Source organism: Lissotriton vulgaris, chromosome 1_1, assembly GCF_964263255.1.
Source record: "Lissotriton vulgaris chromosome 1_1, aLisVul1.2, whole genome shotgun sequence".
NCBI lineage: Eukaryota > Metazoa > Chordata > Amphibia > Caudata > Salamandridae > Lissotriton > Lissotriton vulgaris.
In genome coordinates, this window is record NC_141685.1 from 797,153,232 (window position 1) to 797,179,494 (window position 26,263).

Genomic DNA, 26,263 nt, shown 5'->3' on the forward strand with positions numbered 1-26,263 from the left:
AACATGATGCGAAAACCACATTTCATGGGTGCAGGGGGGGGGGTCATTTGAACCCCCCACTCCACCCTTGAAATGCAATCAGGATTTGCGATTAGCAAAGTGCGAATTCGCAATTCCCATACATTCCTATGGGCATTTTAGCCCATAGGAATGAATGGGAATTGCGAATTCGCACTTTGCTAATCGCATAATATTTGAGAATCGGTAAAAATTGCGATTTTTACCGATTCTCAAATATTTTGAGAAAATGTTCATGCATCCCATTTTGCATTTCCTAATTTGCGATTCCCTAAAAATCGCAAATTAGGAAGTGCAAAATGAAACAATGATGCATGTGGGCCATACTGCTAATAACAAGGAAAGTACCATTAAACAATGCATTTTTTATGCGTTGTATACATGCTTGCAAATCCAGACATTAAAGAGTATTTTACCCTTTGATAGACTAGCTGAAAATGCACAGATGGCAGTAGGGCACTGGTCAGGGCACAAAACTGCCTTTTGCATTATTTTTGTATAGATAAAAATAATACACGTTTGCCCATCGGGTCTCACAGGTTGAAAGCAAGTCCGGGAGAGAAGCTAAGCTATGAATGGCATTTGCTTGGGAATATAAGTGTTGTCTAACCAATGTACATTTGAAGAACATAGTGAAGTTCCAAGGTGGGCAAGAAGAGATGGCGGCCAATGCATGCCATTTATGAAGCCCTTCAGCGAAACCAGCTTGAGGCCAGATCACCCGGTCTCAATCTAGACACCAGTGTTTTAGGGCATCTCATTCCCTGCATCTCACTCTCTTCTTTCCTCCGTCTTGGTCCTTCGGTGCCAAGCTTCTCCAAGGCTCCAAGAAGTGGCTACTGGTAGCTCGCCAGCTCCCTGTAAGTAGCTTTACACTGTGCAGACCAGCCTACTAACTAAGAATCTATTGCTTGCTTGAAATAATATAGCTACATCAACATTGAAAATTGTGTATTCAAGACGAAAATGTGTGTTTTATCAGAACTTATGAGCTGAGAAAATGGTTGGATTTCCCCCCCAAATGTAAAACTGATATTTGAGGACTAAATTGTGCGGCACTGGGAAGGCATATTACTAATATTATTACCTTGATGCCAAAGGTATGCAACTAAATCCTAATGCATAATCCCAGTACAGGCCTTCCAACTAGGCAAGGCTTTTACAATACTGCCAAGAGCCTTGCATGATGCACTCAGGTGATCACTTCTGGTAATATTTCATAGGGGGACCTCTAATGTAATCCTGTCTGATGTGATCACTGTTACAACACTAATAATATTAGCAGGTCTGGATGATTTCATTGAATTTAAGTAGCTCTTATTACAGAACAATTTGGAGACCCCTGTTCAATGCTCTGTCCACTCCACCCCTTGCCCTCAGAGCTCTGAGGCAACCTTAGAGTGGTGTAAATCGCTACACAAATGCTCAACACGACATAGATGCTGATAAACTAATGAGAACTTTCAATGTGTCCACCTGCAGGTGAATGAGTGTATGGGTGCCTGCCTTGTGTGTATCCGTGAGTGTGACTGTACCCATATGGGTGGTGTGGGTGGTATACTAGCCAAGGCTTACAAGGATATAAAATGTAAGACCCACTTGTCTGGCTGGATATAACAAAAAACAGTATTCATACTTTCCTGGCTTCCATCTTTATTATTATTTGACCTACTGGCACATAGCAGATCTTGACAATGTTTGTCTTCCCAATCACTCTTAGCCTTCTCAAGTGTCCTTTTATAATTCTTTCTAGCCTTCACAATTTTCTGGAGTGAGTGCATTTGAACAGACAGCTGTCAAGCTTGTTTGGATTATTCATAACCTTGATTAAACCAAGGTTTTGCTATGACACAGGGGTTCTGCTTACGTATCATCTTTTTGTAAAAGAGGTCTAGAAGTTTAGAGAAGAATTTGTTGTGAATCTCCAGAATTGGCATTTCATCATCAACACAACTGTTAGAGAGCGATTTTGCTCTTCCATTTGTAGGGTGTTCTTTTAAGTCACTGTCCAAGCTTTCTTTCATGTATTATCGCCTAACAGCTGAGCAGATGGACAGCATAGGAAATTAAAAAACACAGGACGAAATTTCTTTAAGTAACGGCATATGTCAACATACAGTGATATAATGCTAATATTTACCGGTGGATGTATTGGTATGTAATATTTGGCAGCCTAAATAGCTAAAACACAACAGACATTAAAGTATGACTGAGCATCTATCAGTTAAATGAATATGGAAGTGTACATTTTTACAACTTCCTTCATCTGCAAAACACAAAATAAATATGGATAAATAGAGATAAAATGGTCAAAATATAAATATGAATAAATACAGATGGAAATGTTAAAAAAAGAAATACCATAAAACAGGGAGCCCTAATTATAATCATGGGTAGTTTGCGCCCACATATAATCCTTTACTGTATTAACATTGGGTCATTAGATAGTGTACTGTTATAACGTGAAAAGTGAAGTGCTAAGTATATTTCAGTGTAAACATGAAGACATTAATGTTGCAGTTATATGCGGTTAGACGAAAACATTCACGCGTAGAATTCGTACATGTAGCTAATGAATATTCTCACAATTAATGTGCTTGTTTAATCTGTTGATTTGAGGGGGTTTAGGAATAAGGTTCATTTGTACGTGTGCTTTATGGAATTATGTGTCATTTAATATGTTGGTCGAATTCTGTAGACCTGAATAGTATTTTTCCCAGGAAGCTCTCGCATTAGACTCGTTAGTGGATTACATGTGCACGTGGAATTTGTTCTGTCTCTCACCTTGGGTGAACCCCTGTCCACCCAAGGTGATGCGCCTGTAAACCTACTTAGTGAACAATTAAATCTGGTTTTCACAAAGATAATACTGTCTAGCTGTTTCCCAGATGCCTTGAAAACTGCATCAGTCCTCCCTTTACTAAAAAAGCCCAATCTGGATCCACATGAACCTGCAAGCTACAGACCAATCTCAAGAATCCCTTTCCCAGCAAAATTACTGGAAAAACTACTGAACAAACAACTGTCAGAATTTTTTGCCTCTGCATACGCCCTAGACCAATCACAGTTTGGGTTCAGGGAGGAACATGGAACCGAGACAGCTTTGATCATGGCAGTAGAGGAACTCAGGAGTGTATTGGATGCAGGTGGGAAGGCTGCCCTGATCCTTTTGGATCTCTCGGCTGCCTTTGACACTGTAAACCATGATATACTCTTGACCCGACTAGCAGAACTAGGAGCTCATGACACAGCACTCAAGCTGTTATCTTCATATCTGACCGATAGAACTTTTACAGTTAAATTAGGAGATTCCACATCCAAATCCTTTAGGTCACCGTGCAGGGTACATCAGGGGTCGTTCCTGAACCCTACCCGTTTTAATATATATGTTGCCCCACTAGCAACTATTATAAGGAACTGTGGGTTTCTACCTGTCTCATACGCAGATGACACCCAAATAGTGGTTTAGGTCTCAAAATAACTTAGAGGAAACAGCAGACATATTTAGCAATTGCATGAAACAAGTTAACCACTGGATGCAGCTAAACTGTCTAAAATAAAACGGTGATAAATCCGTAGTTATGCTGCTAGGGACAGATTTGAAATTTTGGTCACCTAAATGGTGGCCAGATAGGGATGTATGACGGTACAATGCGTACCGTTACAACGCGTACCTTTATGACTCAGGTTTAACAACGCAAGTCGTTACAACGACTTGCGTTGGGGGGCACTGGATAGTGAGTAGTTTAATTTACTATTCCAACTCCAGTCCCCGTGGATAGTAGGGAAGGTGTGGATAGTAAATTAAACTATCCCCTATCCTAGAGCGCCCTCCAGCGAAAGTCGTTGTAACGACTTTCGTTGTAAATCCTGCGTTGTAACGGTTCCGTTGTAAAGGATGTTTCCCCCAGATAGCTTAGGCGACTGCCCCTCCCAGTGCAAAAAGTTAGAAATCTGGGAGTTGTATTTGACAATAAACTGTTGTTTCACGCTCAGATTAATAAACTGTCTTGAACTGTTTGGTATATTCTGAAAATGAAAAGGCAGAAGTCTTTTATTCCCCATTAATCATGCAAAACACTAGTAAAGGCACTGGCCTTATCAAGGTTGGACTACGGGAATGCCCTGTATGCTGGGATACAAATCCAACTTCTAACAAGACTTCAGCGTCTTCAAAACGCAGCCGCAAGGTTGGTGCTGGACATTCCCAGATCTGAGCCGGTTGCCCAAAGATTAAGAGCCCTCCACTGGTTACCAATGGAGAAAAGGATAAGGTTTAAGTCAGTCTGCATAGCCTACAAGGCCCTTCATGGGGTAGGATCCCATTTCTTAAAAACTCATCGGAAGCAGTACGAGCCTTCCAGGAGCCTAAGATCTAATCAGGCAAAATTGATTAAAGTCCCTAAATTCAATCAGGTAAGGTGGGGGGAGAAGCTTCCTGCTGCAGACAGCAAAAACCTGGAACCAACTCCCTATTACAATAAAAAATAGCCTCTCTCTACTATCATTCAGGAAGGGTGTAAAATCCTGGCTATTTACCTCCTAGTTAGAACATCATATCACCGGCAGCTCCAGACTTTTGCACTAACTTATCGCCAAGACCCCCTAGGCATTTGTGTGCTCTACAAATTCACACATCAAATCAATAATGCCTTTGTTTTAGGAGTAAGGTATAGGGAGGAGAAGATACATTGAACGGCGAGGCTGATAATGAGGAATAGTGTACTAGCTCATCGGAGAGAGCATGGGAACCAAGGTAATCGAGCCAATGCCTGGGAGCATTACTGCAGCGTGGAATGGGGGAACATCCATGACAACACGGTCAAAACACTGCGCTGCCATTACCACGCATCTTTTACAACGCAAGTCGTTACCACGACTTGCGCTGGAGGGCGCTCTAGACTAAGGAATAGTAGATTTACTATTCCTACACCTTCCCTACTGTACGTAGGCTGGAGTTCGAATAGTAAATCTTACTATTCCTAAGTCCAGCACCTCTAGCGCAAGTCATGGTACAATTTGCGTTTTAAAAGATGCGTTGTGATGTACCGCTATCTAAAAGATTGCGTTGTAACATCATACAACCCGTGGAAAGTTACCTACAAGGAGGTGGCTTGCTTGGATGGTGTGATGTTGCATTGCATCAAGAGATGCTATCTGCAAGTTCATGTATTGAAGTAGGGACAATGTCCAGGTGACTTATGCCTTGCCTTGAGAGGGAGCATCTCAGAACAAGATCTGTAGCTTTATGATACTTGACCCATTTAACATGAGTGGGCTTCTTAGGAAGGCTTCATGTGATGGCACCTTTACGGAACTTGCCTGGGAAATGTTAAGGAGGGATGTCACATCAGTGGTAGTGTAGGGATAGACTAATGCTTTTTACCTACAAACCTCCAATGAACGGGAATTTGTATCCATCATTTTCGGGATCCTGATTCTGGAACTGATTTTATTGAACATCCGGAACCATTTTAACTTCACCCGTAGGTTTGGCTTTGTATTAGTTCCAATGTATTTCTTCACACTCATCTTAAGGTGCTTGTATGTCCAATTGTTCTTGGCTTTGTAATAAAGTTACTAAACTTGATTGGCAGTCTGCGATTCTTCAGAGATATAGTTTATTGGAACAGTAATGATTGATTGACTAAAGATTTCCCTCCCCACAACACTTTCATGCAGACAAAAAGAGACATTGGCCTAGGGTTCCAGAGTATATGAAGAACGTGGGACCCGGCATCTTCACACCCCACAAAATCAGTCTAGTATTCAACAAAGCAGCAATACATTTCCGAGAGCAGGTTCGAATTAGAAAAATACTTGGGGCCATGCAACCCATTGATAGTTGTTGGCTGTCAAGCCAGAGGTACCTCAGTAAGATGTAAAGTAGGTGCAGTACTAAATACATCCCAGTGCAAATAAGCAATCATAGTTTATGATCACTGTCAGCATGATTGTCATGTTCATGTCATCAAGAAGTGGCCAAAGCCTTAGATTAACAAGTACATAGTCAATAATACTCCTATACAAACCCCTTCCAATGGTGGGTTCCATCACTTGATCAGAACAGGTATGGCCATTACAACCTCTTAGGCCCTTACTCACTACAATTAAAGCTAGCTGAAGGGCTATATTGGAAAAATACCTCAGTGATTTGCCAGTTAAAGTCAGTATATTCCACTGATCATCCTACAGCTCGATCAGAGTATTAATACAAGTTGAGGGCTCAAAGGTGGCATTAAAGTGTCCAATAACAATGACTTTAGCCAGCTTCTGAGGCAATTTAATGAGCTCATCAAGGAGTTCAAAAACAGGGGAATTAGTGGGTGCTGATTTCACATTCACATAAAATATCACCACATTCAACCCAGAATGGAATTGGTGGCTAATCCCCATTATATCTGGTGAGCCAACCTTTAGCAACAAATGTGTGCAAGGGACAACATCTTTTATCAATATCAATAACCCCCCTAAGGCATGACCAGATTTTCAGAGTGGAATAGCTTCTACATTATAAGAAGTAAAATCAATAAAATACACCTTATCTATAACCCAGGCTTCTTGGAATGCACACATGTCAAAGTTGCCTATAAGTACCCCTTTCAGTGTCACAAAGTAAAATTTTATATACCTCCAAATTCCAGGATATCACAGTGAAATCCGCTTGTAGATGTGCACCTTCTCAGTTCACAGCATCCCCTGCCTTACACTCATTCTGAATGGTTCCTGCTCTCCTTATGATTTTGTCCTCCACAAAACTTTGAAAAGCTGATTCCCTCATCCCCATTAGCGTCGTAAGATTCACATTGGTCTCCTGGGTGTAGCTTCCTCCCCAGCCTGGGCACTCGCCAAAGACTACGCCACACAGCTTAGTAAAGCCTGTCTTTATTTGTCTACGTGTAACCATGAACTCAACATTCTAAACCTGCATTCACTTCATTATGCTCTGACTCTTACATCATAGTTCTGCGGAGTCCACCAGGAGCCACAATGGTTCTGTCATTGCTAACTCACATAAAAATACATCTCCCCCTCTGTTAAATATAAAAAAAGAAATCAAAATATATACACAATCATAGTTTATCAATGGGTCTTCGTGGCAATGTTATCACACGTCCCAACCGTGTCTTAGGAAACTGCAGACAGGTAGGAGAAGTGCCCATGAACTTCATTGGTGATGTAGGAATGACAGCAGTTAGGGCGCTGTCAGTTGTCCTTTCAGACCCAGCCTCTACATGACAACAGTGCCCCGACTAGCGATGAGCCACATGTCGGAAAGGCAAGGGAGCTCACATAATGGCCTTTCCAGGACATTGGGCAGCCACCATGTGTCCTTTGTGGGTCACAACATGAAAGGGCTCAGCATCAAAGGGAGCATCAGATTTCTGTTTTCTATGCTGACAAACAAGCACTCGATCCCCTCTAGTAAAGTCTTTTGCATGTCAGTGTTTGTCAGACTAGGCCTTCATTCTCCTTTTATGATCCAAGTTTTCATGTGGGTTTCTTCCTCAGTACTTCATCTTCTGTTGGTCTGTTTAGGTAACTTGATCTTCATGGGTCTCCCAAACAAAATTGTTGCAGGGCTTTTACCTGTGGTCGAGTGAGGGGTTGAATGGTAACCTCGAAGAGTAGAATTCAAAACAGTTTTAAGGTTGAGCTTGTCTAATACAGCAACTTGAACAGCTTTCTTAAGAGTACTCATGAAGCCTTCGACAAGGCCATTGGCCAAAGAGGTGTGCTCTTCTGATGCTTCATATTAAGATGACTGAGAAAGTCTATGCATTATCAACTGTTAAAAGGGGGTCTGATTTTAGGATTCCAGGAGCACCACCATGTCTCAAAGATGCTCTATGACTCTTTATTGGGTGATAGATGAGAGAATATTCATCAAAAATCACCATCAGGTGATGTCCTTTGCCGAGTGTACCTAAAAAGTCAACAGCAATTCTTTCCCATGCATTCAACTCGGACTTGTTTAAGGTGTGTTTAGTGGTTTTCGATGAAAGGCAGTTGAAAAGATGACAGGCCTTCAATGCTCTTTCAACTCTCTTATCGAGATGTGGAAGCCAGACTCGGTTTCCGAGAGGTCGTTTGGTGGCTGAGATTCCACAATGTCCTACCTGGGCCATTTCAATCATCTGTTGTCGCAGTCTCTCTGGAATAATAATTCTCAAACATCTTAGGGTAAGGCCATCCTGCGTAACGGACAGTTCATCTTTGTCATTTCTAAATGTCTGGTATTTACTGTCACTTGTAAGAGGTTGAGGGAGCTTGTGCCAAGACTAATGTGTAATTATGTCTTTCAGTTTTAACATGCAACTATCTTTACTTCTGGCAGAGACAATTTGTTCCAACGAAATGTCAGCTGGTGTACTTGATTTCACAATGAAATTTATATATCCCTCTTGGACGGGTGCCAGGGCACTGTAGAAGCACTTGTGAGAAGTAGTTGGCAGTGTTTTGAACTTTCCCTGAATGGTGCATGATGGTGTAGTTGTATTCTTGTAATCGCAGACTACAACATTCAGTGCAAGAAGCATCTTTGCCTTTGGATTACCAAAGATGGTCAACAATGCTTAAAGATTAAGGCAGCGGGATCCACGATAAGTGAAGGAAAAAATGTTGTTATATGTGGTACCCTTTTGTACCTTACCCAACCAAAGGATTTGATTCCAGTAATGTCAGACTTTTGAAACCTATGGTGTTCATTCGGGGTACACTATCAATTGAGATAAATCGGTTGTATACTCTGCGAATGATCATGCTGCCTTAGTAGGCCTTTCTGGGAATCTGAGAGTGACGAGAGAGGGCTTCTCGTATTTGGGTATCTACGCAAAGCTAGACCCTGACAGAAGCATAAAACTCAATGTAAGGAAAATATTGACAGAATTTCATACAGATGCTACTCTTTGAAGAGCCCTGCTTCTCACGATCTTGGGTATGGCAACTGTGTTTAAGATGGTCACCCTTTCAAAGTTTCTATATGCCCTACAAAACCCCTGTTACAAAGGACCCAGATGAGGTCTTTGTTAAAATTGATGGCGAGCTTCAGAAATTGTTATGGAATGAGACACATCCCAGAATAGCCCTCCAGACACTGCAATGGAATTCCTATAATCGAGGTATATCCCACCCGGATATTAGGGGCTATTATTGGGCCTCCTACCTGATTGCAATAAATGACTGGGGCCATGTTGAGGGAGATCCCCCTACCTATGCATTGAAGAGAACACAATTTTCAAATCAAACTTGAAAAGGGGGCTGAGAGATCCAAAAGCACCAAGGCTTGAGGGAGACCCTTGTCTGCCTTTCAAATCAAACTTATCTCTATGGGGGAGGGAGGATGAGACGCCTCATATATGCAACCCAGGCGACATTGGAGGTATGGCATAAGACAAACAAGTGTCTGGGGTAGATAAAGAGAATTACCCAGGAAACTCCACTGTGGGTTGGGAGCCGCTTTATATAGCTTAAACTGTTGAATGGGTTTAGTGACTGGGACAGCATTGGCATTTCTAAGGTGGCTGACTTAATAGAGGGGTTGTCCTCGTGTTCTTTTCTTCTGTCCAGTGTGAACACCAACTCCATGATACGCAACACTTTAAGTACCTCCAACGTATGCATGCTTGAGAAGTAGAATCTGTCACCACAGACCTGCTTGAGTATGCACCCCTTGAAGGTAGGTCCCGTATGGGGAAGATCACAGAAAAGGCAGTCTCATTTGTGTACAAAACCATAAATAACAATATGCCCAACATCCTAAAGAAACTTAGGCTTACATGGGATGCTCAATTAGGTCAATTAGAAGATCTGGACTGGGTGTTCGCTGTGCTGTGCAAGGATTGCACCTAACTTGACCCGTTCTAGGGTCAACAACAACCTCAGTAGGAAACTTTGGATCAAAGAATGCCATTTCAATAGCGTTTTTAATAGTTTTTTGATTTTTTAGAAACTTTGCTCGCATTCATGTGACCAATGAGAAGAAACATTCTTTTCTGTCAAATCTCTTAATGGTCTGCTGACACCGGCAAAGTCTTTTATATATCTTGAAGAGTAGCTAGCCATGCAAAGGAATGAAAGTAACATGGAAACATCTTGTGGGGGACTGGCAATTGACAAAGCTTGCAGTTTAGCTGGATTGAGTGTCATGCCCCCATCAGAAAAGATATGGCCAAATAATTTTAGCTTGTCTGATGGAACTCACATTTCTCAGCATTCAAAATTAAGCCTGCATCAGTGGGAAAATGACACACTTGTGTGAGAGCTTTATTGTGCCCTTCTGTGTCGCTCTGAAAACCAATATGTTATCACTATAATTGAAAGCATTCATGACTGGTTGTATGATACGTCAAATGACATCTTGAAACTGCTCTGCAGCTGATGACATACCGAAACCTTGTATTTTGTAACAGAACAGACAAATATGTGCAGAAAAGGTTGTAATGTACCTGCAATTCTCCTCAAGTTTCAACTGAGGATATCCTTTATTTAAATCAAGATGAGAGAATACCTTCGCATCATTCAATTGTGTTATCATGGCGGCAATGTGTGAACCTGGATGTCGTTCTCTTTCAGTTGCCTTGTTTGCTTGATGAATATCCACACAGATGCGTACACTCCTTTACTGCCATTTTTGGTTACTACCACTATGAGAGAAACACATGGCATTGGACCAGTGGAACGCTCAATGATATCATGTCTGAGTAAGGATACAAGTTCCGCTAAATAAAATGCAGTTCGTCTGTTACTTTGAGCATGAGGACGGACTTCCTCATTATTGTGTAATCAAACTTTCATAGTCTTGAGTTTTCCCAACCCATGAAATAACAAAGGAAACTGATTTACTCTTTCATGATGAGCATTCAGGTTATAGTTCACTGATATCAATCCCATATCAACAACTGTGCTGAATGTGAGTAAACAGGTACTTGATGCTGTACCTTGAAGTACATGAAATGGTACTTGTCCTTTTGTTTTCTTGTATCTCATTGTCGCTACAAATTAACCATGACTTTTTGGTGGAGTTGATGCAGCCCATGTATACATTTTCATTTTCAATGGCGCAAGTCGGGGAAATGGAGATAGTTCATTGTATTTCTCCTCAGGCATAATGTTTACTGACACACCACTGTCAATAAAAGGTATTGAGCAACTATTGACTTTAAGGGGTCGATTCCGATTCGGGAAAAAAACCATCCGTACGATTTGTATCCGGAGCCCTCTCCGGACGAATCGTACCCGTCCGTCCGAGTCGCGAAGTACGATCCGTATTCCGTGAATCCGTCCGAATCGTTCGATCCGTACGTATTGCAAGGCTGAAACCGTGAACCGTACGACTCGTACACATACCGCACGACTTGTACACATGCCGTACCACCCGACGAGTACGATCCGGACCGGGGTATGAGGATGCAATTCGTACGGTCCACGTCAGGTAAGGGCGAGTCGTACGGAAAAGCACACAAACACATACACACCGTATGGTCCGTACACCCCATTATCGCAGGGGTACGCACCGTTCCCCTGCGATCATGGGGGGTACGCACCGTACCCGGGGTGCCGTTCCATACCTGTTTCGGCACGAACTCTGCTTTTACGGCTGTTTTCAGCTTCCGTAGAAAAAGGGTCATACAGTGCGTACCCGACACGTATCGTACTTGCTGGGTCGTAAAAACCAGCCGCGAACCGTACATATGTCGCGTACAGCGGGTTCCGAGGGAGAATCGTACGGAGATTAGAGTCGTACGGTGTCTTGTACGACTCGTACGGAGTACGGCTCCTGGTACGAATCGTACTTCGTCATACGTACGGGGGACGTTGCAGGGTACGATTCGTACGGGAAATACGCTCCGAACTGCTATTCGGAGCGGTTTTTCCCGAATCGGAATCGACCCCTTAGTGTGATTTTTGGACAATGTTTGAATGACTTTGGTGCTTTGTTATGTCGACCTTTCTTTGAGCAGCAGTTTCCCCTTACATGCGGCCAGTCTAACATATTCAAGTTTCTCTGAAGTAAAGATCAACATTGCACAACCATCGTCTTCCCTTTTAATTGACACTGATACTGAAGAACTATTTGACGATGATTTAGATGACGATTGACTTTGTTTGGTGTCAATTTGCCTCAGCTGGTTTGGTCGTTTGGCCTTGTTGGCGTACATCGAATGTCTCTTCTGGAACGTTCAAGTGGCCATTTTGTCTTCAGGCTGTGACACACTTTTTTCCTCCACCTTTCAGACTATTACAGAATGGTTCTCCTTCCCACAGCCTTTGCAGATCTGTCCAATAGCAGGACAGTTACCTTCGTGTGGAAACAAAAAACCCCACCTGAAGCACAACTACTTTTTCCATGGAGACATTTCCCAAATAGTGCCTAGGCTTATTTCTCACATAAATGACTTACTTACTCTTGGTACTCTTGGCACCTCCGGCCTCCATGTCAGCAGTTTGTCGATTGGCACACTCTTCAGCTCTGGCAACCAGGAGAGCATGCTCCAGACTAAGGGGCCCATTACGATGTCAGACGGATTGCCCCCGCCAGGCTGGCAGTAGCCACTGCCAGCCTGGCGTGGGCATTCCCCCCCGCCATATTAGTATGGCGGGGGGGACCTTGGCGGACGGAAAGACCGCCTGCCACTTTTTCGAGCTGGTCGCCTTGCGGCCGGGGCAGAAAAGGAATAATATGTTGGCGGTGTCTATCAGACACTGCCAGCCATATTAGGATGGGCAATTGTGGATGCTTTTCCGTGGCGACAATGCCGCCACGGAAATGCATGCGGATAATCCCTGCGGGGAGCCGTTGCGGGCCCCCAGGGACTCCAGGGGGGTGTGGGGTGCACATGGGGGGGTACCTAAGGTACCCCCCAGCAGTTCCATGCACAGCATGGCAGGCACCACGCGGTGCCTGCCATGCTGTGCATGGAAGTGCACAGCATGCTTTCCTGCCATTGTGGCGGCGGTGCTGAGTGCAACGCCCGCCACAATGGTAGAAATGCGGGATGCGCCTGCCACTGTGGCGGGCGCATCCTAATGCTGGCGACGGGACTCCCGCCCTTAAGGCGGCCAGTCCCTATTACCATGAGGATGGCGGGCGGGCCTAAGAGTTTCTCTCAGCAGCCGTCGTTTGAATTAATCTGACAGGTATCCGTCAATCTCTCTGAGACGGATAGCTTCCTCTTTTTTAATTGAGCTTACAGTGTTTGATGAGCGTGTCTAGTCTCTTAACAAAATCTTCGATGATTTCACCAACATTCTGTCCTTCTTGACTGAAAATGTAATTATTTAAGTCTACATTTGGCATTAGATTGAACTTGAGATTCAAGGCTGCTTTGATTTGACAGTATGCAATTTCGTCAGCTTGCAGCATTTTCTTTAAGATTTCTTTTACACCTTTACCAGCAAAATTCTTATGGTATTTGATAATCTTCTTGCTATCTACATATATTATTGCATCAATTAAATCATCAAATGTCTCTATCCAGGCAGTCCATCTGTCACCAATATTCACCTTTTTGGCATTATCAAATGGTGATGGTGGTTTAAAGAAGGTGGCAGCGGCATTGTAACCATTGGTGGAACTCACTGCTGTAGAGAGCAGTGTTCTTTCTGACACTACTTGGTGATCATGTTTATGCAAACCATCTCTGAAGGCTTGTGACATACTGGCCTCTGGGTCATCTTTGATATTTACAGGAAATGTTACCTCTTTTTTTGGTCTCCATTGGAAGAGCACACTTTCACAATTCTGATTGCTGCTCTAGGCTACTGATCTTCTGACACTCTTGGAGTTGTTCTAAGCTCCACACTGCAGCTTTGGTGGTGGGTTGCTTCGTTCATGTAGCGCTCCACAAGGACAACCCGGGCACTTCCTCTTGGGCCACTCCACCCAGCTCTATGTTAAGATGACTCTCTTTACTCAGTTCTGTTAAGCAGATGACTGTTTATTGAATTTGGCTCACTTTGCTTTTAGGCGTCTCTGTGCACTGTCTGACACCTGAATGCTTTCTGCCACGCAGCACTTCTGATCATAGCATTAGCCTGCGCTTTGCTGCTCTTTTAAAATCTGGTTGCATCCACCTTTAGCATTATTACTCCATATGATTTATGTTATGTTATAGTCAATTTGTATAGCGCTCGTACACCAGATTAGTTTCTTGGCGCTGCTTGGAAAGGTAATGGGTGGTGAATTTATTCGAGTGATTACTCAAATGCTTGTTTAAAAAGCCATGGGGCATATTATCAAGGACCAGTGTTAAAATTATCGCTGTTTTATCGGCAGGAAACTGCCGATAAAACGGTGATGATGAGCTTGATAATACACCCTTGTTAATTCCCATAGAAGCCCATGTTCTGATGTTAACATGGGCTTTTATGGGGATTAACAAGGGCGTATTATCAAGCCCATTATCGCTGTTTTATCGGCAGTTTCCTGCCGATAAAACAGCGATAATTTTAACACCGGTCCTTGATAATATGCCCCCTTGTTTTTTTAAGTTTGCGGAAGGTCATGATGTCTGTACAGAATCTAATCTCTAGAGGCATGGAATTCCAGTATCTTGGGGCCAGTGTGGAGAACCTGGATCCTCCAAATTGTTTCTGTTTGAAAGAAGGTGTTGTCAAAAGATGCAAATTGGCGGATTACTTGTTGGATTGTATCTTTTGATCATGCTGTCAATGAATTTGGGATTTCTGCCATTCAAGGATTTGAAAATGATGTATCCCAGTTTGAAGGCGCATCTCTGTGATATAGGAAGCCAGAGAAGTTTTTTCAGAAGGGGGGAGACATGTTGGCGTTTGTTTTCCTGCAGAATCAGTCTGGGCGCCTGGTTCTGTACCAGTTGGAGACGGTGAGTGAGGTATACCGGGATGCCATAATATAGGGAGTTGGCATAGTCAAATCAAATCAAATCAAATATTAGCTTTATTTCGGTTTTTGAGTTTAAAACCATAAAAGCAGCAAAAAGAAATACATACATGTATATAGAAATCAACAGTTCATTACAATGTTAAGGAAAAAAACGGATATTTAAAGCAAACTAAAACCAATCTAGTGCAAAATAAAAACACATGGTAGACAGAGTCCCCTTTCACCAAGTGTGATAGTTCAATGCTCTGGGGCCAGGGTAAAAATCAAACAAGTCCCAAATAGAAATTGGGCCATCTCCAATTTTGGGCTGGGAAAATCTTAAAAATGGGACAATGTTCCTGTGTTTGAATTTGATTAGTATCCGGTCTCCTGGAATGTCTTCGGGCAACATCCCTAGCCATCCCACGCTCCTGACGCTCAGGATTCCGCCATCTAGGTCAGGTGGCAGCGGTCTGTTGTTATTGAGCCAAAAGATGGCTTTATTCAGCAGATCCTGGCTTGTTTCGTGTTTGTCCTGACTAAGTTCAGGGACCCCGGAGAGAATAGTCACATAGGGGGCGGCTTCAGGGGGTAAATTCATTCGGTGTCTTCTTTCTTGAGGGAGCCTAGGGGCTTTGAGAGGGAGGCGAGTGGGCTTAGAAGTAACTTTACTGCCGCTTAGGATGGGTGTGCTGAGAGAAGGATCAATTGTTCGTTCTTTCCTGTGTTCGATGGACTTGGGGTTCACAAGGTTAGTAGAGGGCGTAGGACAAGAGGGATTAACAGTATTTACAGGTGATGGTAAAATCCTTTGTACTATTTTTTCAACATCAGACAACCTATTTCCCAGATCCTTAATTTTTGAGAGCAGAGGTGATAAAGCCGCATTCAACAGTCGCTCAATATGGGCCAGTAGGGTCGATTGGAAGGGGGAAACAGAGTCATTTGATGTGATCACTGTCTTAAGTGGCGTTGATACGCTTGGGTTGACGGAGGAAAAAGAGGGGCTACAACACATTCGGGCGGCATTTGGTGGGGTAACCTCATTGTGCCTTTTGCTGACTTGTTCCCGAAACAGTGTATCAGATTGAGGCAGGATTATTTCAGGGGCCTGGGGAGTGCAGTTTATGAGATCCGTATCTCTGTCCACTGTAGGGGAAGTAGAAATATGAGGGGCATAGTTTGTGCCACACAAGGCATTCAGTTCTTCCCAGACAGACATAGTAGTTAAGTTACAAAAAGGGCCCCAAAACGTCACTAAACAAATCACAGCACAAAAGAAAAGGGTAAAGTGTCTCTATACCTCATCCTTTGATGGGGCCAAGTGGGGTGGCCCGTCCCGTCCTCCTCAGGTCCTCTGAGGGCCACAGAGGGCCCGCCCTTTGCCCGGCGTCCCGCTCGCGTCCCGCGAAGCTGGGCGGAGCTCCCCTTTTAGGCGCCTCCTGGCGCTTCTCACGTGATTCAGGAAGCAGCGCCGCCGCTAGGGCCGCCGGGAGATGTAGTCCCAGAGCGGCGGCGCTGTGGACTGCACAATTGGACTCCTGGCGGTGTCGGCAGTGTTGGGGTCCTGCTCGTCTCTCCCCTCCTCCTGCCCGGTAAATTGAGAATGCCCCCGCGCTCCGCCGAGCGGAGCACCCCTTTTAGGCGCCTCCTGGCGCTTCTCACGTGATTCAGGAAGCAGCGCCGCCACTAGGGCCGCCGGGAGATGTAGTCCCGGAGCGGCGGCGCTGTGACCTGCACAATTGGACTCCTGGCGGTGGCGGCAGTGTTGGGGTCCTGCTCGTCTCTCCCCTCCTCCTGCCCGGTAAGTTGAGAATGCCCCCGTGCTCCGCCGAGCGGAGCTCCCCTTTTAGGCGCCTCCTGGCACTTCTCACGTGATTCAGGAAGCAGCGCCGCCGCTAGGGCCGTCGGGAGATGTAGTCCCGGAGCGGCGGCGCTGTGGACTGCACAATTGGACTCCTGGCGGTGGCGGCAGTGTTGGGGTCCTGCTCGTCTCTCCCCTCCTCCTGCCCGGTAAGTTGAGAATGCCCCAATGTATGATATCACCATGGCGAGGACTGCCTGAAGTTTAGCTTCGTGAGTTAGGAACCTGCTGATTTTCTTTATTTTCCTTAATTGGAAGAAGCAGGTGGAAATGACAGATCCAATTTGAGATTTCATGGTGAGGTCACAATTGACCACAACTCTCAGGGTTTTGGCGTATTTAGATGGAGTTGGGGTTTGTCCCAGTTCTTTGGGCCAGAAATGGGAGCTCCAGGGATTGAGTGAACCTCTGGTAACGATTAGTTCTGTTTTATACGAGTTCAATTTCAGTTGAATACAGTTCATCCAATTCCGGATAAACAGCATTGTCGACTGAAATTCATGAGTGGAAGTCAAGGAGTTACTGATAGGAAATACTAACTGCAAATTTTCCGCATAATTGAAGGTTTGGATGTTCCTTACTTTTAATGCGTGGACCAAAGGGAGAAGGTAAAGATTAAATACATGAGGTAAAAGTGAGGATCCTTGGTGGACTCCACAAGTAGTCTTAATCATGGGGGTCATAAAGCCACCAAAATGTACTGACTGGGATCGGTTTGTGAGGAATGATTTAGTCCATTCAAGGGCTGATCCTTCGACACCCGCATCCCTAACACGGTCGATCAAGATGTTATGGTCGACCGTGTCAAAGGGGGCTGAGAGATCCAAAAGCACCAAGGCTTGAGGGAGACCCCTGTCTGCCTTTCCTCTCAGAGTGCCCAATACAGACAGAATCACTGACTCTGTGGAGTGAGCTGGACGGAAACCTGCCTGATGTGCATCTAGGTATTCAGATTGCTCCAGGAAAGCGGATAGACTTTTAGCTACATGGGCTTCAAGCAGTTTAGCTAGATAGGGGAGCAATGATATAGGTCGGAAATTAGTTAGGGTTTTTGGTTCAGCTCCTGGTTTTTTAACAAAGGGATGATTATGGCTATTTTGAAGGACTCTGGTACCTGACCCTGGAGCAGTTACTCATTTCGGAGGGTCACGGCTGGACTTGGGCAGGTAGTAAATATTTCCTAAAGGATCCAAGGGGGGCAGCAGTCCCTTGGAGATCCCGATTTTACTTTGACTAGTAGGTCTGTGAAAATTTCTTGGTTTATTAATGGAATTTGTTCCAACTTTTGTGAGTTCTTAGGTTTTATGGGGTACACAGGGCTCGGACAGCTAGGAATGCTGTTTTTAATGATTTTTATGAAAACATTATTTAGGGATTCACATAAGGATTCAGAGGGATTGGGTTTCACTGTTATTCTATCCGGATTGGATAATTCAATAATGATTGAAAAGATGTCTTTAGAGCGGTTTGTGGAGTTGATGATTTTAGACGAAAAGTATTTGGCCTAGGTAGTCATTATCGCCTTTTTATAAGTACCACGTACTTGTAAAAAAATGCTTTTGTCGTCCGGAGAGTATTTCTCCACTTTCTCTCTGCTTGGCATAGGTCAAGTTTCACGTTTTTTAACTCAGGGGAAAACCATCTATGGTCTTCGTGGCGACGAGCACGGTGTAATTTCTTGAGGGGGACATGTTTATTGCTGGCTGTCATCAGCCAGTTTAATAGGTCTTCCTCGCATTGATTAATAGATGGTTGGCCTGTAGGGATAGTGTTAATCAATGACTCTAAGAATTGATCTTTATTAATAGTGCTCCAGCTCCTCCGTGAGCCAGGGTCATGATTAGTTGTTTTAGGGTGAGTGGGGATATTTATAGTGAATTTAGTGAGATGGTGGTCAGACTATATGCACGGTGTAACTTCTAAATTGGTTATAGGCAGGTTGTTGGACCATACCGGATCTAATGTATGCCCTTTGATATGTGTTGCCGTGGAGATACACAGTTTTATGTTAAGCCCTGCAAGTAGATCAGTTATTTTGACTGAGTGGGGTTCCCTGCTGAGTCGTTGGCGCAGTAGTTGAAGTCACCAACCATCAGTATTTTTGCATGATTAGTTACTAGTTGTGACATTTGTTCACTCAGGGACTTTGGGAACTGCGGCATGTTCTGTGGTGGTCTGTAGAGTAACACACAGACCAGAGGGAGGAGTGATGTTAGATTCCAGTTTAAGTACTAAATTATCTGACTGAGGTAGGTCTAGGGTAGTGAGTGCCGTAAATGTAAGGTTTTGATGCACAGTGGCTGCTACTCCCCCTCCCTTTTTCCCCTGTGGACAGTTAGCTTGAATAATATAGCATTCATTAGGTAGCGCTGCTAGAATGTCCGGGGCAGAGTCCTGTGTTAGCCAGGTTTCAGTAAGTAATAGAATGTCTGGTTTTTCTGACGCCAACAAATTATATATATCAAGTTGGTGTTTGGGCAGGGAGCGGGTATTTAAATAGATTATCGAGAGTGCTTTTTCTTCCTTCGTAGTCTTGGGTTCGGTATGTACCATAGTAGTCTTAGGGTGGTTAAATTCGGGGAATGAAGATCTTAATTTCCTTATGCCGTTTCTGCTTAATCTGGCTAGTGTAACATTGTTAACTGTTAACTCCTTTGAGTGAAGTTTTTTAGAGCAGCTGCGGAGTACGTTGTAGTTTGGGCATAGTAGCTTTCTCCTTGCCCCTGCTGGCCACGGACAGGCGCAGACGGGCTTTGCGCGCCATCGCCGCACCCGCTGCGTTCATCCATTGCGCTCCCGCGCTAATACCGGCATTAGTAGCAGTAAGTGCAGTTTCAATTTGAAAGGACTTCTAAAAGTGTAACAATATTCATGTGCTCCATTCAAATGCATTCATTCCAGAGTTTCAGTTTTTAAAAACAAATGGCAACCGGCGCAGCAATTGTTTCAGGCAGCGACACCTTTCCCAAGTGATTGCTTCCGCACTGCTACCGGCATTAGTAGCCGTAGTCAGCATTGGCTCCACCCCCCTCTGCGGTGGCGTGTCTACCAGGAAGTGAGTGAACCAGCAGTAAGTGCAGTTTCAATTCGAACTGACTTTTAAAAGTGTAACAATATTCAAGTGGGATCTGTGACATAATATCGACAGACAGAATATCGACATACAAAAATATCGACACACAAATATCGACATCAAAAATATCGAAGTTATATCTTCATAATGGTAAGTACAAAAATATCGAAAATATAATATCGTAGTACAAAAATATTGGAAACAAAAATATTGTTTTTTTAAATGTATTGATAATAATGTAAAAATACTTTTAAAATACATATAATTTTACAAATATTAAAAAAAATATTAAAACATATTTTAAAAATTATAACTAATACATATAAATTTAAAATAAATTATAAACTCTACATATAATTTAATATAGATACTTACTCCACATATTGCAACAGTAGGAAAAGCGTTGGATAGCATAGTGGTTTAAATTACTATTCCCACTCCAGAGGGTGCAACAGTAGGGAAAGCATTGGATAGCGTAGCGGTTTAAATTACTATTCCCACTCTAGAGGGTGCAACAGTAGTAAAAGCGTTGGATAGCGTAGGGGTAAAAATGACTATTCGCACTCCAGAAGGTGCAACAGTAGGGAAAGGGTTGGATAGCGTAGGGGTAAAAATTACTATTTCCACTCCAGAGGGTGCAAGAGTAGGGAAAGCAGTGGATAGCGTAGGAGTAAATATTACTATTCCCACTCCAGAGGGTGCAACAGTAGGGAAAGCGTTGGATAGTGTAGGGGTTTAAATGACTATTCCCACTCCAGAGGGGGCAACAGTAGTGAAAGCGTTGGATAGCGTAAGGGTAAAAATTACTATTCCCACTCCAGAGGGTGCAACAGTAGGGAAAGCGTTGGATAGCGTAGGGGAAAAATTACTATTCCCACTCCAGAGAGTGCAACAGTAGGAAAAGCTTTGGATTGCGTATGGGTAAAAATTATTATTCCCACTCCAGAGAGTGCAACAGTAGGGAAAACGTTGGATAGCTTAGGGGTAAAAATTACTATTCCCACTCCTGAGGGTGCAACAGTAGGGAAAGCGTTGGATAGCGTAGGAGTAAAAATTACTATTCCCACTCCAGAGGGTGCAACAGTAGGGAAAGCGTTGGATAGCGTAGGGGTAAAAATTACTATTCCCACTCCAGAGAGTGCAACAGTAGGGAAAGCATTGGATAGCGTAGGGGTAAAAATTACTATTCCCACTCCACAGAGTGCAACAGTAGGGAAAGCGTTGGATAGCCTAGGGTTAAAAATTACTATTCCCACTCCAAAGGGTGCAACAGTAGGGAAAGCGTTGGATAGCATAGGGGTTTAAATTACTATTTCTACTCCAGAGGGTGCAACAGTAGGGAAAACGTTGGATAGAGTAGGGGTTTACATTACTATTCCCACTCCAGAGGGTGCAACAGTAGGGAAAGCGTTGGATAGCATGGGGGTAAAAATTACTTCCCACACTACTTCCGCTTTAACACGGGTTTAAATTACTATTCCCACTCCAGAGGGTGCAACAGTAGGGAAAACGTTGGATAGAGTAGGGGTTTACATTACTATTCCCACTCCAGAGGGTGCAACAGTAGGGAAAGCGTTGGATAGCGTAGGGGTTTAAATTACTATTCCCACTCCAGAGGGTGCAACAGTAGGGAAAACGTTGGATAGAGTAGGGGTTTACATTACTTTTCCCACTCCAGAGGGTGCAACAGTAGGGAAAGCGTTGGATAGCATGGGGGTAAAAATTTCTTCCCACACTACTTCCGCTTTAACACACAACACACTACACATACAAAAAATACACTATTAATATAAATTTCAATTAATCAATCAATAATAACAATTAATATTATTAAATTGATGTAATTATAAATGAACTAATTAACACATATTGATTACCAATTATTTACCAATAAATACCAATAAACAAATACAATCTCTTTAATTAATTACTTTTAATTATATCACACCCTATTTTCCTATAAACACACAACCCACTACACATAAATAAATCACATCATTTAATCACTTAATAATTATTAATTACCAATTAATTATTAATTACCAATAACACACAATTAAATATATTAGCACATTAACTCTAATTAATGTAATTAACTAATTAATATTAATTACCAATTAATTAATTAACAATAACTAAAAATGTTATATATTAGCACATTAACTCTAATTAATTTATTTTACTAATTATTATTATTTAATTACCAATTAATTAATTAACAATAAAAAAATTAAATATATTAGCACAAAAACTCTAATTAATGTAATTAACGCATTAATATTATTTAATTACCATTTAATTATTAATTAAAAATATTTACAAAGAATGTTAATTAATTAATTATTATTAAATTACTTCCCACCCTACTCCCCCATAAACCCACAACCCGCTCTGATACTAAAACGCAAAATGTAAACAAAATTACTAATTTTCAAACATACATTACAAAACATATTTAACAAACATCTAAACAACATAATAAAATACATAACACTTAACATGCATACCTTAAAAAACGATATTCTGTCTGTCGATATTTTACACATCGATATTCTATACCATCGATATTAAAACTTTGATATTAATATATATCGATATTTTAATTTCGATATTTTGTCTCACTACCATTCAAGTGCTCAAATCAAATGCATTCATTCCAGAGTTTCAGTTTTTAAAAACAAATGGCAACAGGCGCAGCAATTGTTTCAGGCAGCAGCAACTTTTCCAAAGTGGTCGCTCCGACGCTGCTACCGGCATTAGTAGCTGTAGTCAGCCTTGGCTCCACCCCCCTCTTCCCCTTTATGGCTTTAGGTTGCGTAGTAGTGCAGTAACTCTCTACAGCCTCTCCAGCAGGTTCTAGGCCAACTTTGTTCAAACTTCTCAGTGAAGCTTTTGTTATCTTCAAACACTTCATACGGACTAGGGTTGCACTTTGACTTCACATATGCCAAACATCGATTCCGCACTTCTACGGGGGCACACTTGACACACACAAGCAGTTTTCTGGACCATGGCAAACCCTCTGGGAGAGCACTGTCGATTTTTGGGTTACTTATCCCCTACATCGTCACCAGTTGTAGCATCCTTCCCAGCCTGGATACTCACCAATGATTACGCCACTCATGGAGCTCAATATAACATGTCTTTATTAATCAGCCTGAAACGGCAAATTCAATATTTTAAACCTGCATTCACTTCGCTATGCTCTAACGCTTATGCCACAGTTCTACGGAGTCCATCAGGAGCCACAAGCATTCTGTTGTTGCTAATTCACACGACACTACACTGGGGACCTTTTTGCAATGCATGATTGATAGTGTGTTGATTGTAGTTTGGCATGCTTAGGAGGTTTTGGGGGTGCTGTGATATGTTATGAAATGTTGTGTTATGTTAATTTGTAAAGCGCAGCTAATCACCTGTGAGGTTATCAAGGTGCTGCATGAGATCTGAGTTGTCCTATAATCATTGTGTCGTAAACAGGCCCGGACTGGCTGTAGCGGGCACAGGGCAACCCCCCGGTGCGCTGCACGGGTGGGGGCCTGTTTTGGGCCCCTGGGGGCCCTTTTTGTTACAGGGCCATTTTTGCAGCATAGCTGTGCTCGGAGGGTGGGGCGGCTGACAAGCACTTTGCCAGGGCCGGTTCTGGTTTCCAGTCCGGCCCTGGTCGTAAACTGGACATACTAATCAGTGTGCTTGCTGTGTGTGCCCATTTGAGTTTGCCTAGAAGGGCTTCTTCTGTAAGTCTGTATGTGCTTCTATGTTTTGCTGTGAGTGAGTTTTGTGTCTCGAGACTGAGCTGGACTACGTGCATTGCACCAGTTAATGAACAACGTTGCAAAAGTGAATATTTTGACCAACATTTTTATCTCACTGGTGCAATCCTGTATAATGTTTGGAAATTTATGTCACAGTTGTCATGCGGAAAATCCCAAAATGACGCCGTGTTGTAATTGTGTCATGCTAGCAGCAAAATTGTAGTGCAGGAGCACAGGAAAAACACACAACTGACCAGAACGCGCGATTGGCCGTTGTTCATAGCGCTTGTGGGTTTTTCCTGCATTTTAGTGCAAAATGCATCCGTGAGTCTAAAATTCAGGATGAATTTTGCTCTGAAATGTAGTACTATTTGCTAGTATTACATTTTGAATAATTTACACGATTTTTGCAGAATTTTGCGGAATTATGCAGAAGAAAATTTCACACTCCACTAAAATTGTGACAAAGAAATGTTTCACTAGCATTGCCAGGAAAATACCCCATGCAAAATTATCATCTGAGTCTGCTCAACTGTTGTTCTTCCATTGAGACTTTAGTGCAAATGTAATTTGGCAGTTGTTGTTCGGTGCAAAAACAGCAGCTCATCAGTGAAAAACTACAGAGTCACTGATACAAAGCATAACATCTGGACCCAGAGGGTATAAATGCTGAGATTTAGAGAGGACTTTTCTGACTGGGTGACTGTGTAATTGAACTTTTGGTATCAGTGCTAATTCAGTCCGTTATATTGTAGTTGTTCCAAGTGGGAGGGAATCACAGTAGGATCTATTCACAAAAGTATTTTAGGATAGGTAAAGTAGTTCTCTTTTACGTACTGTTACATTCCTTTGTGAACTGGACTCAACATATCTATAAACCAAATGAAATATATATATATAAAACAAAAGTTATAAAATGAAAGAAAATATGGATATTCAGGGAGCATTCAAATAGAAATAACCTTTACTAGCAGAGAGTTGGACATATAAGGACCAATCTACAAAGGCTTGTAAGAATGTATAAAACATACTCCTGTAATACAACTTCTTGTTCTCATAAATGCTTTTGTGAATCGTCCCTTTTTTAGTTTAGGAGCCAGATTTTTCCTTTGTAATAGTATGATGATAAGGTAAGTGTGACTTCAAAGGATTTATTTAAGTATTTAATTAAGTGATTTTTATCGTTAAGTTTCAAGGCCAGACAGATGGTTTTCTTGTTCATTAATTTATTTCACTAACTAGTTACACTGCACAGTCTCTTCATGCAATGGATCAGACTCATAGGCAAGACAAGATATAAATCATAAGTACAAAAACATACAAAAAACTAAAGCAGAAACGGGTGTATATAACAAATGATTAACTTTTTATCTCAGTGAATCAAATGAGGGTACTTGAAAATACAAACAATGTGACAAGAAGGTAGAAGTATAAAATGTCAAGCCTTCACTGTTACATTTGTCAACACTTTTCTTCTTAATGAAAATAAAACAAATCAGAAGAAAAAGCGTAGGTCGACGTTTCGGTCTTTACTTTTTCATTGACAAGACCATCTTCAGGACTGACTGCTAAGAGATTAATGCACTTCAGTTTACAAATTAGAGAAGACATCCAGCTGAGTCACATGACTTTGTTTGAACTCAGGGGTGAACAACTATAATACTTGTCAGTCCTGAAGATGGTCTCGTCAATGAAAAAGTAGAGACCGAAAGGTCGACCTACGCTTTTTCTTCTGATATTTGTTTTATTTTCATTAAGAATAAAAGTGTTGACAATTGTAACAGTGAAGGCTTGAAATTTTATACTACTACTTTATTGTCACATTGTTTGTATTTTCAAGTACCCTCATTTCATTCATTAAGATAAAAAGTGAATATTTTCTTATGTACACCTGTTTCTGCTTTAGTTTTTTGTATGCTTTTGCACTTATGATTAATGTCTTGTCTTGCCTATGAGTCTGATCCAGTCAATGAAGAGACTGTGCAGTGTAACTAGTTTTTGAAAGAAATTAATGAACAAGGAAACCATCTGTCTGGCCTTGAAATGTAATGATAAAAATAACTTAATTAAATACATAAATAAATCCCTTGAAGGCACACTTACCTTGTCATTTCACTTTACCCGAGCCCTCAAGGGTAATTTGGGCTGCCCATTTTATTTTTCTTTGTAATAGTAGGCAACTGGTTCAGAACTGTTGTGCAAGAGTAGGCGCAGACGCACATGTAGCAGCATGGCTTCCAGCTTGTAGAGTTGGTCATGTGGATCTTCATGCAGGTTGGTTTATTGAAAGGGCTTGATGTAGAATCATCTCCTGGTAGAGTGAAGGAAAAAACAATTACACAGCATCCACTGGGTGAACAGTAATGTAAAACAAATGGTAATGCTTAAATTCTCATGAGTGACTTGCTTCTGTCTCCAGGAGAGTGTGTCTGCTATGAAGGATACATGAAGGACCCGGTGCACAAGAACCTCTGTATCCGGAATGAGTGGGGAACCAACCAAGGGTAAGTCTGATCTACTTCTCCTTCATAGTGGTAAATCTGATTTGCTCATCCCAATCAAGATTAGCGTGACCTACTTACCTAAACGAAAGATAAATCTGATGTACTATCTGGATTAAGTCTAACCACAGAAAACACCAAGATCTGTCTAACCCATCAGTCTGTCATTTCCGCACAGTTAGCTCAGACCTTGAAATCCTTAGTGGG

The 26,263-nt window shown here is 42.3% G+C and overlaps 1 protein-coding gene across 3 annotated transcripts in view; it reads left to right on the plus strand.

Annotated features, from left to right (window-relative positions):
• Nucleotides 1-26,263, plus strand: part of ASTN1 (astrotactin 1) — a 666,610-nt gene that overhangs the window by 363,558 nt on the left and 276,789 nt on the right. For all 3 annotated transcript variants that reach the window (XM_086956551.1, XM_086956560.1, XM_086956570.1), the window contains one exon: nt 25,975-26,059. In XM_086956551.1, coding sequence (XP_086812677.1) covers nt 25,975-26,059 — 85 coding nt within the window. The remainder of the gene's footprint in view (nt 1-25,974; nt 26,060-26,263) is intronic.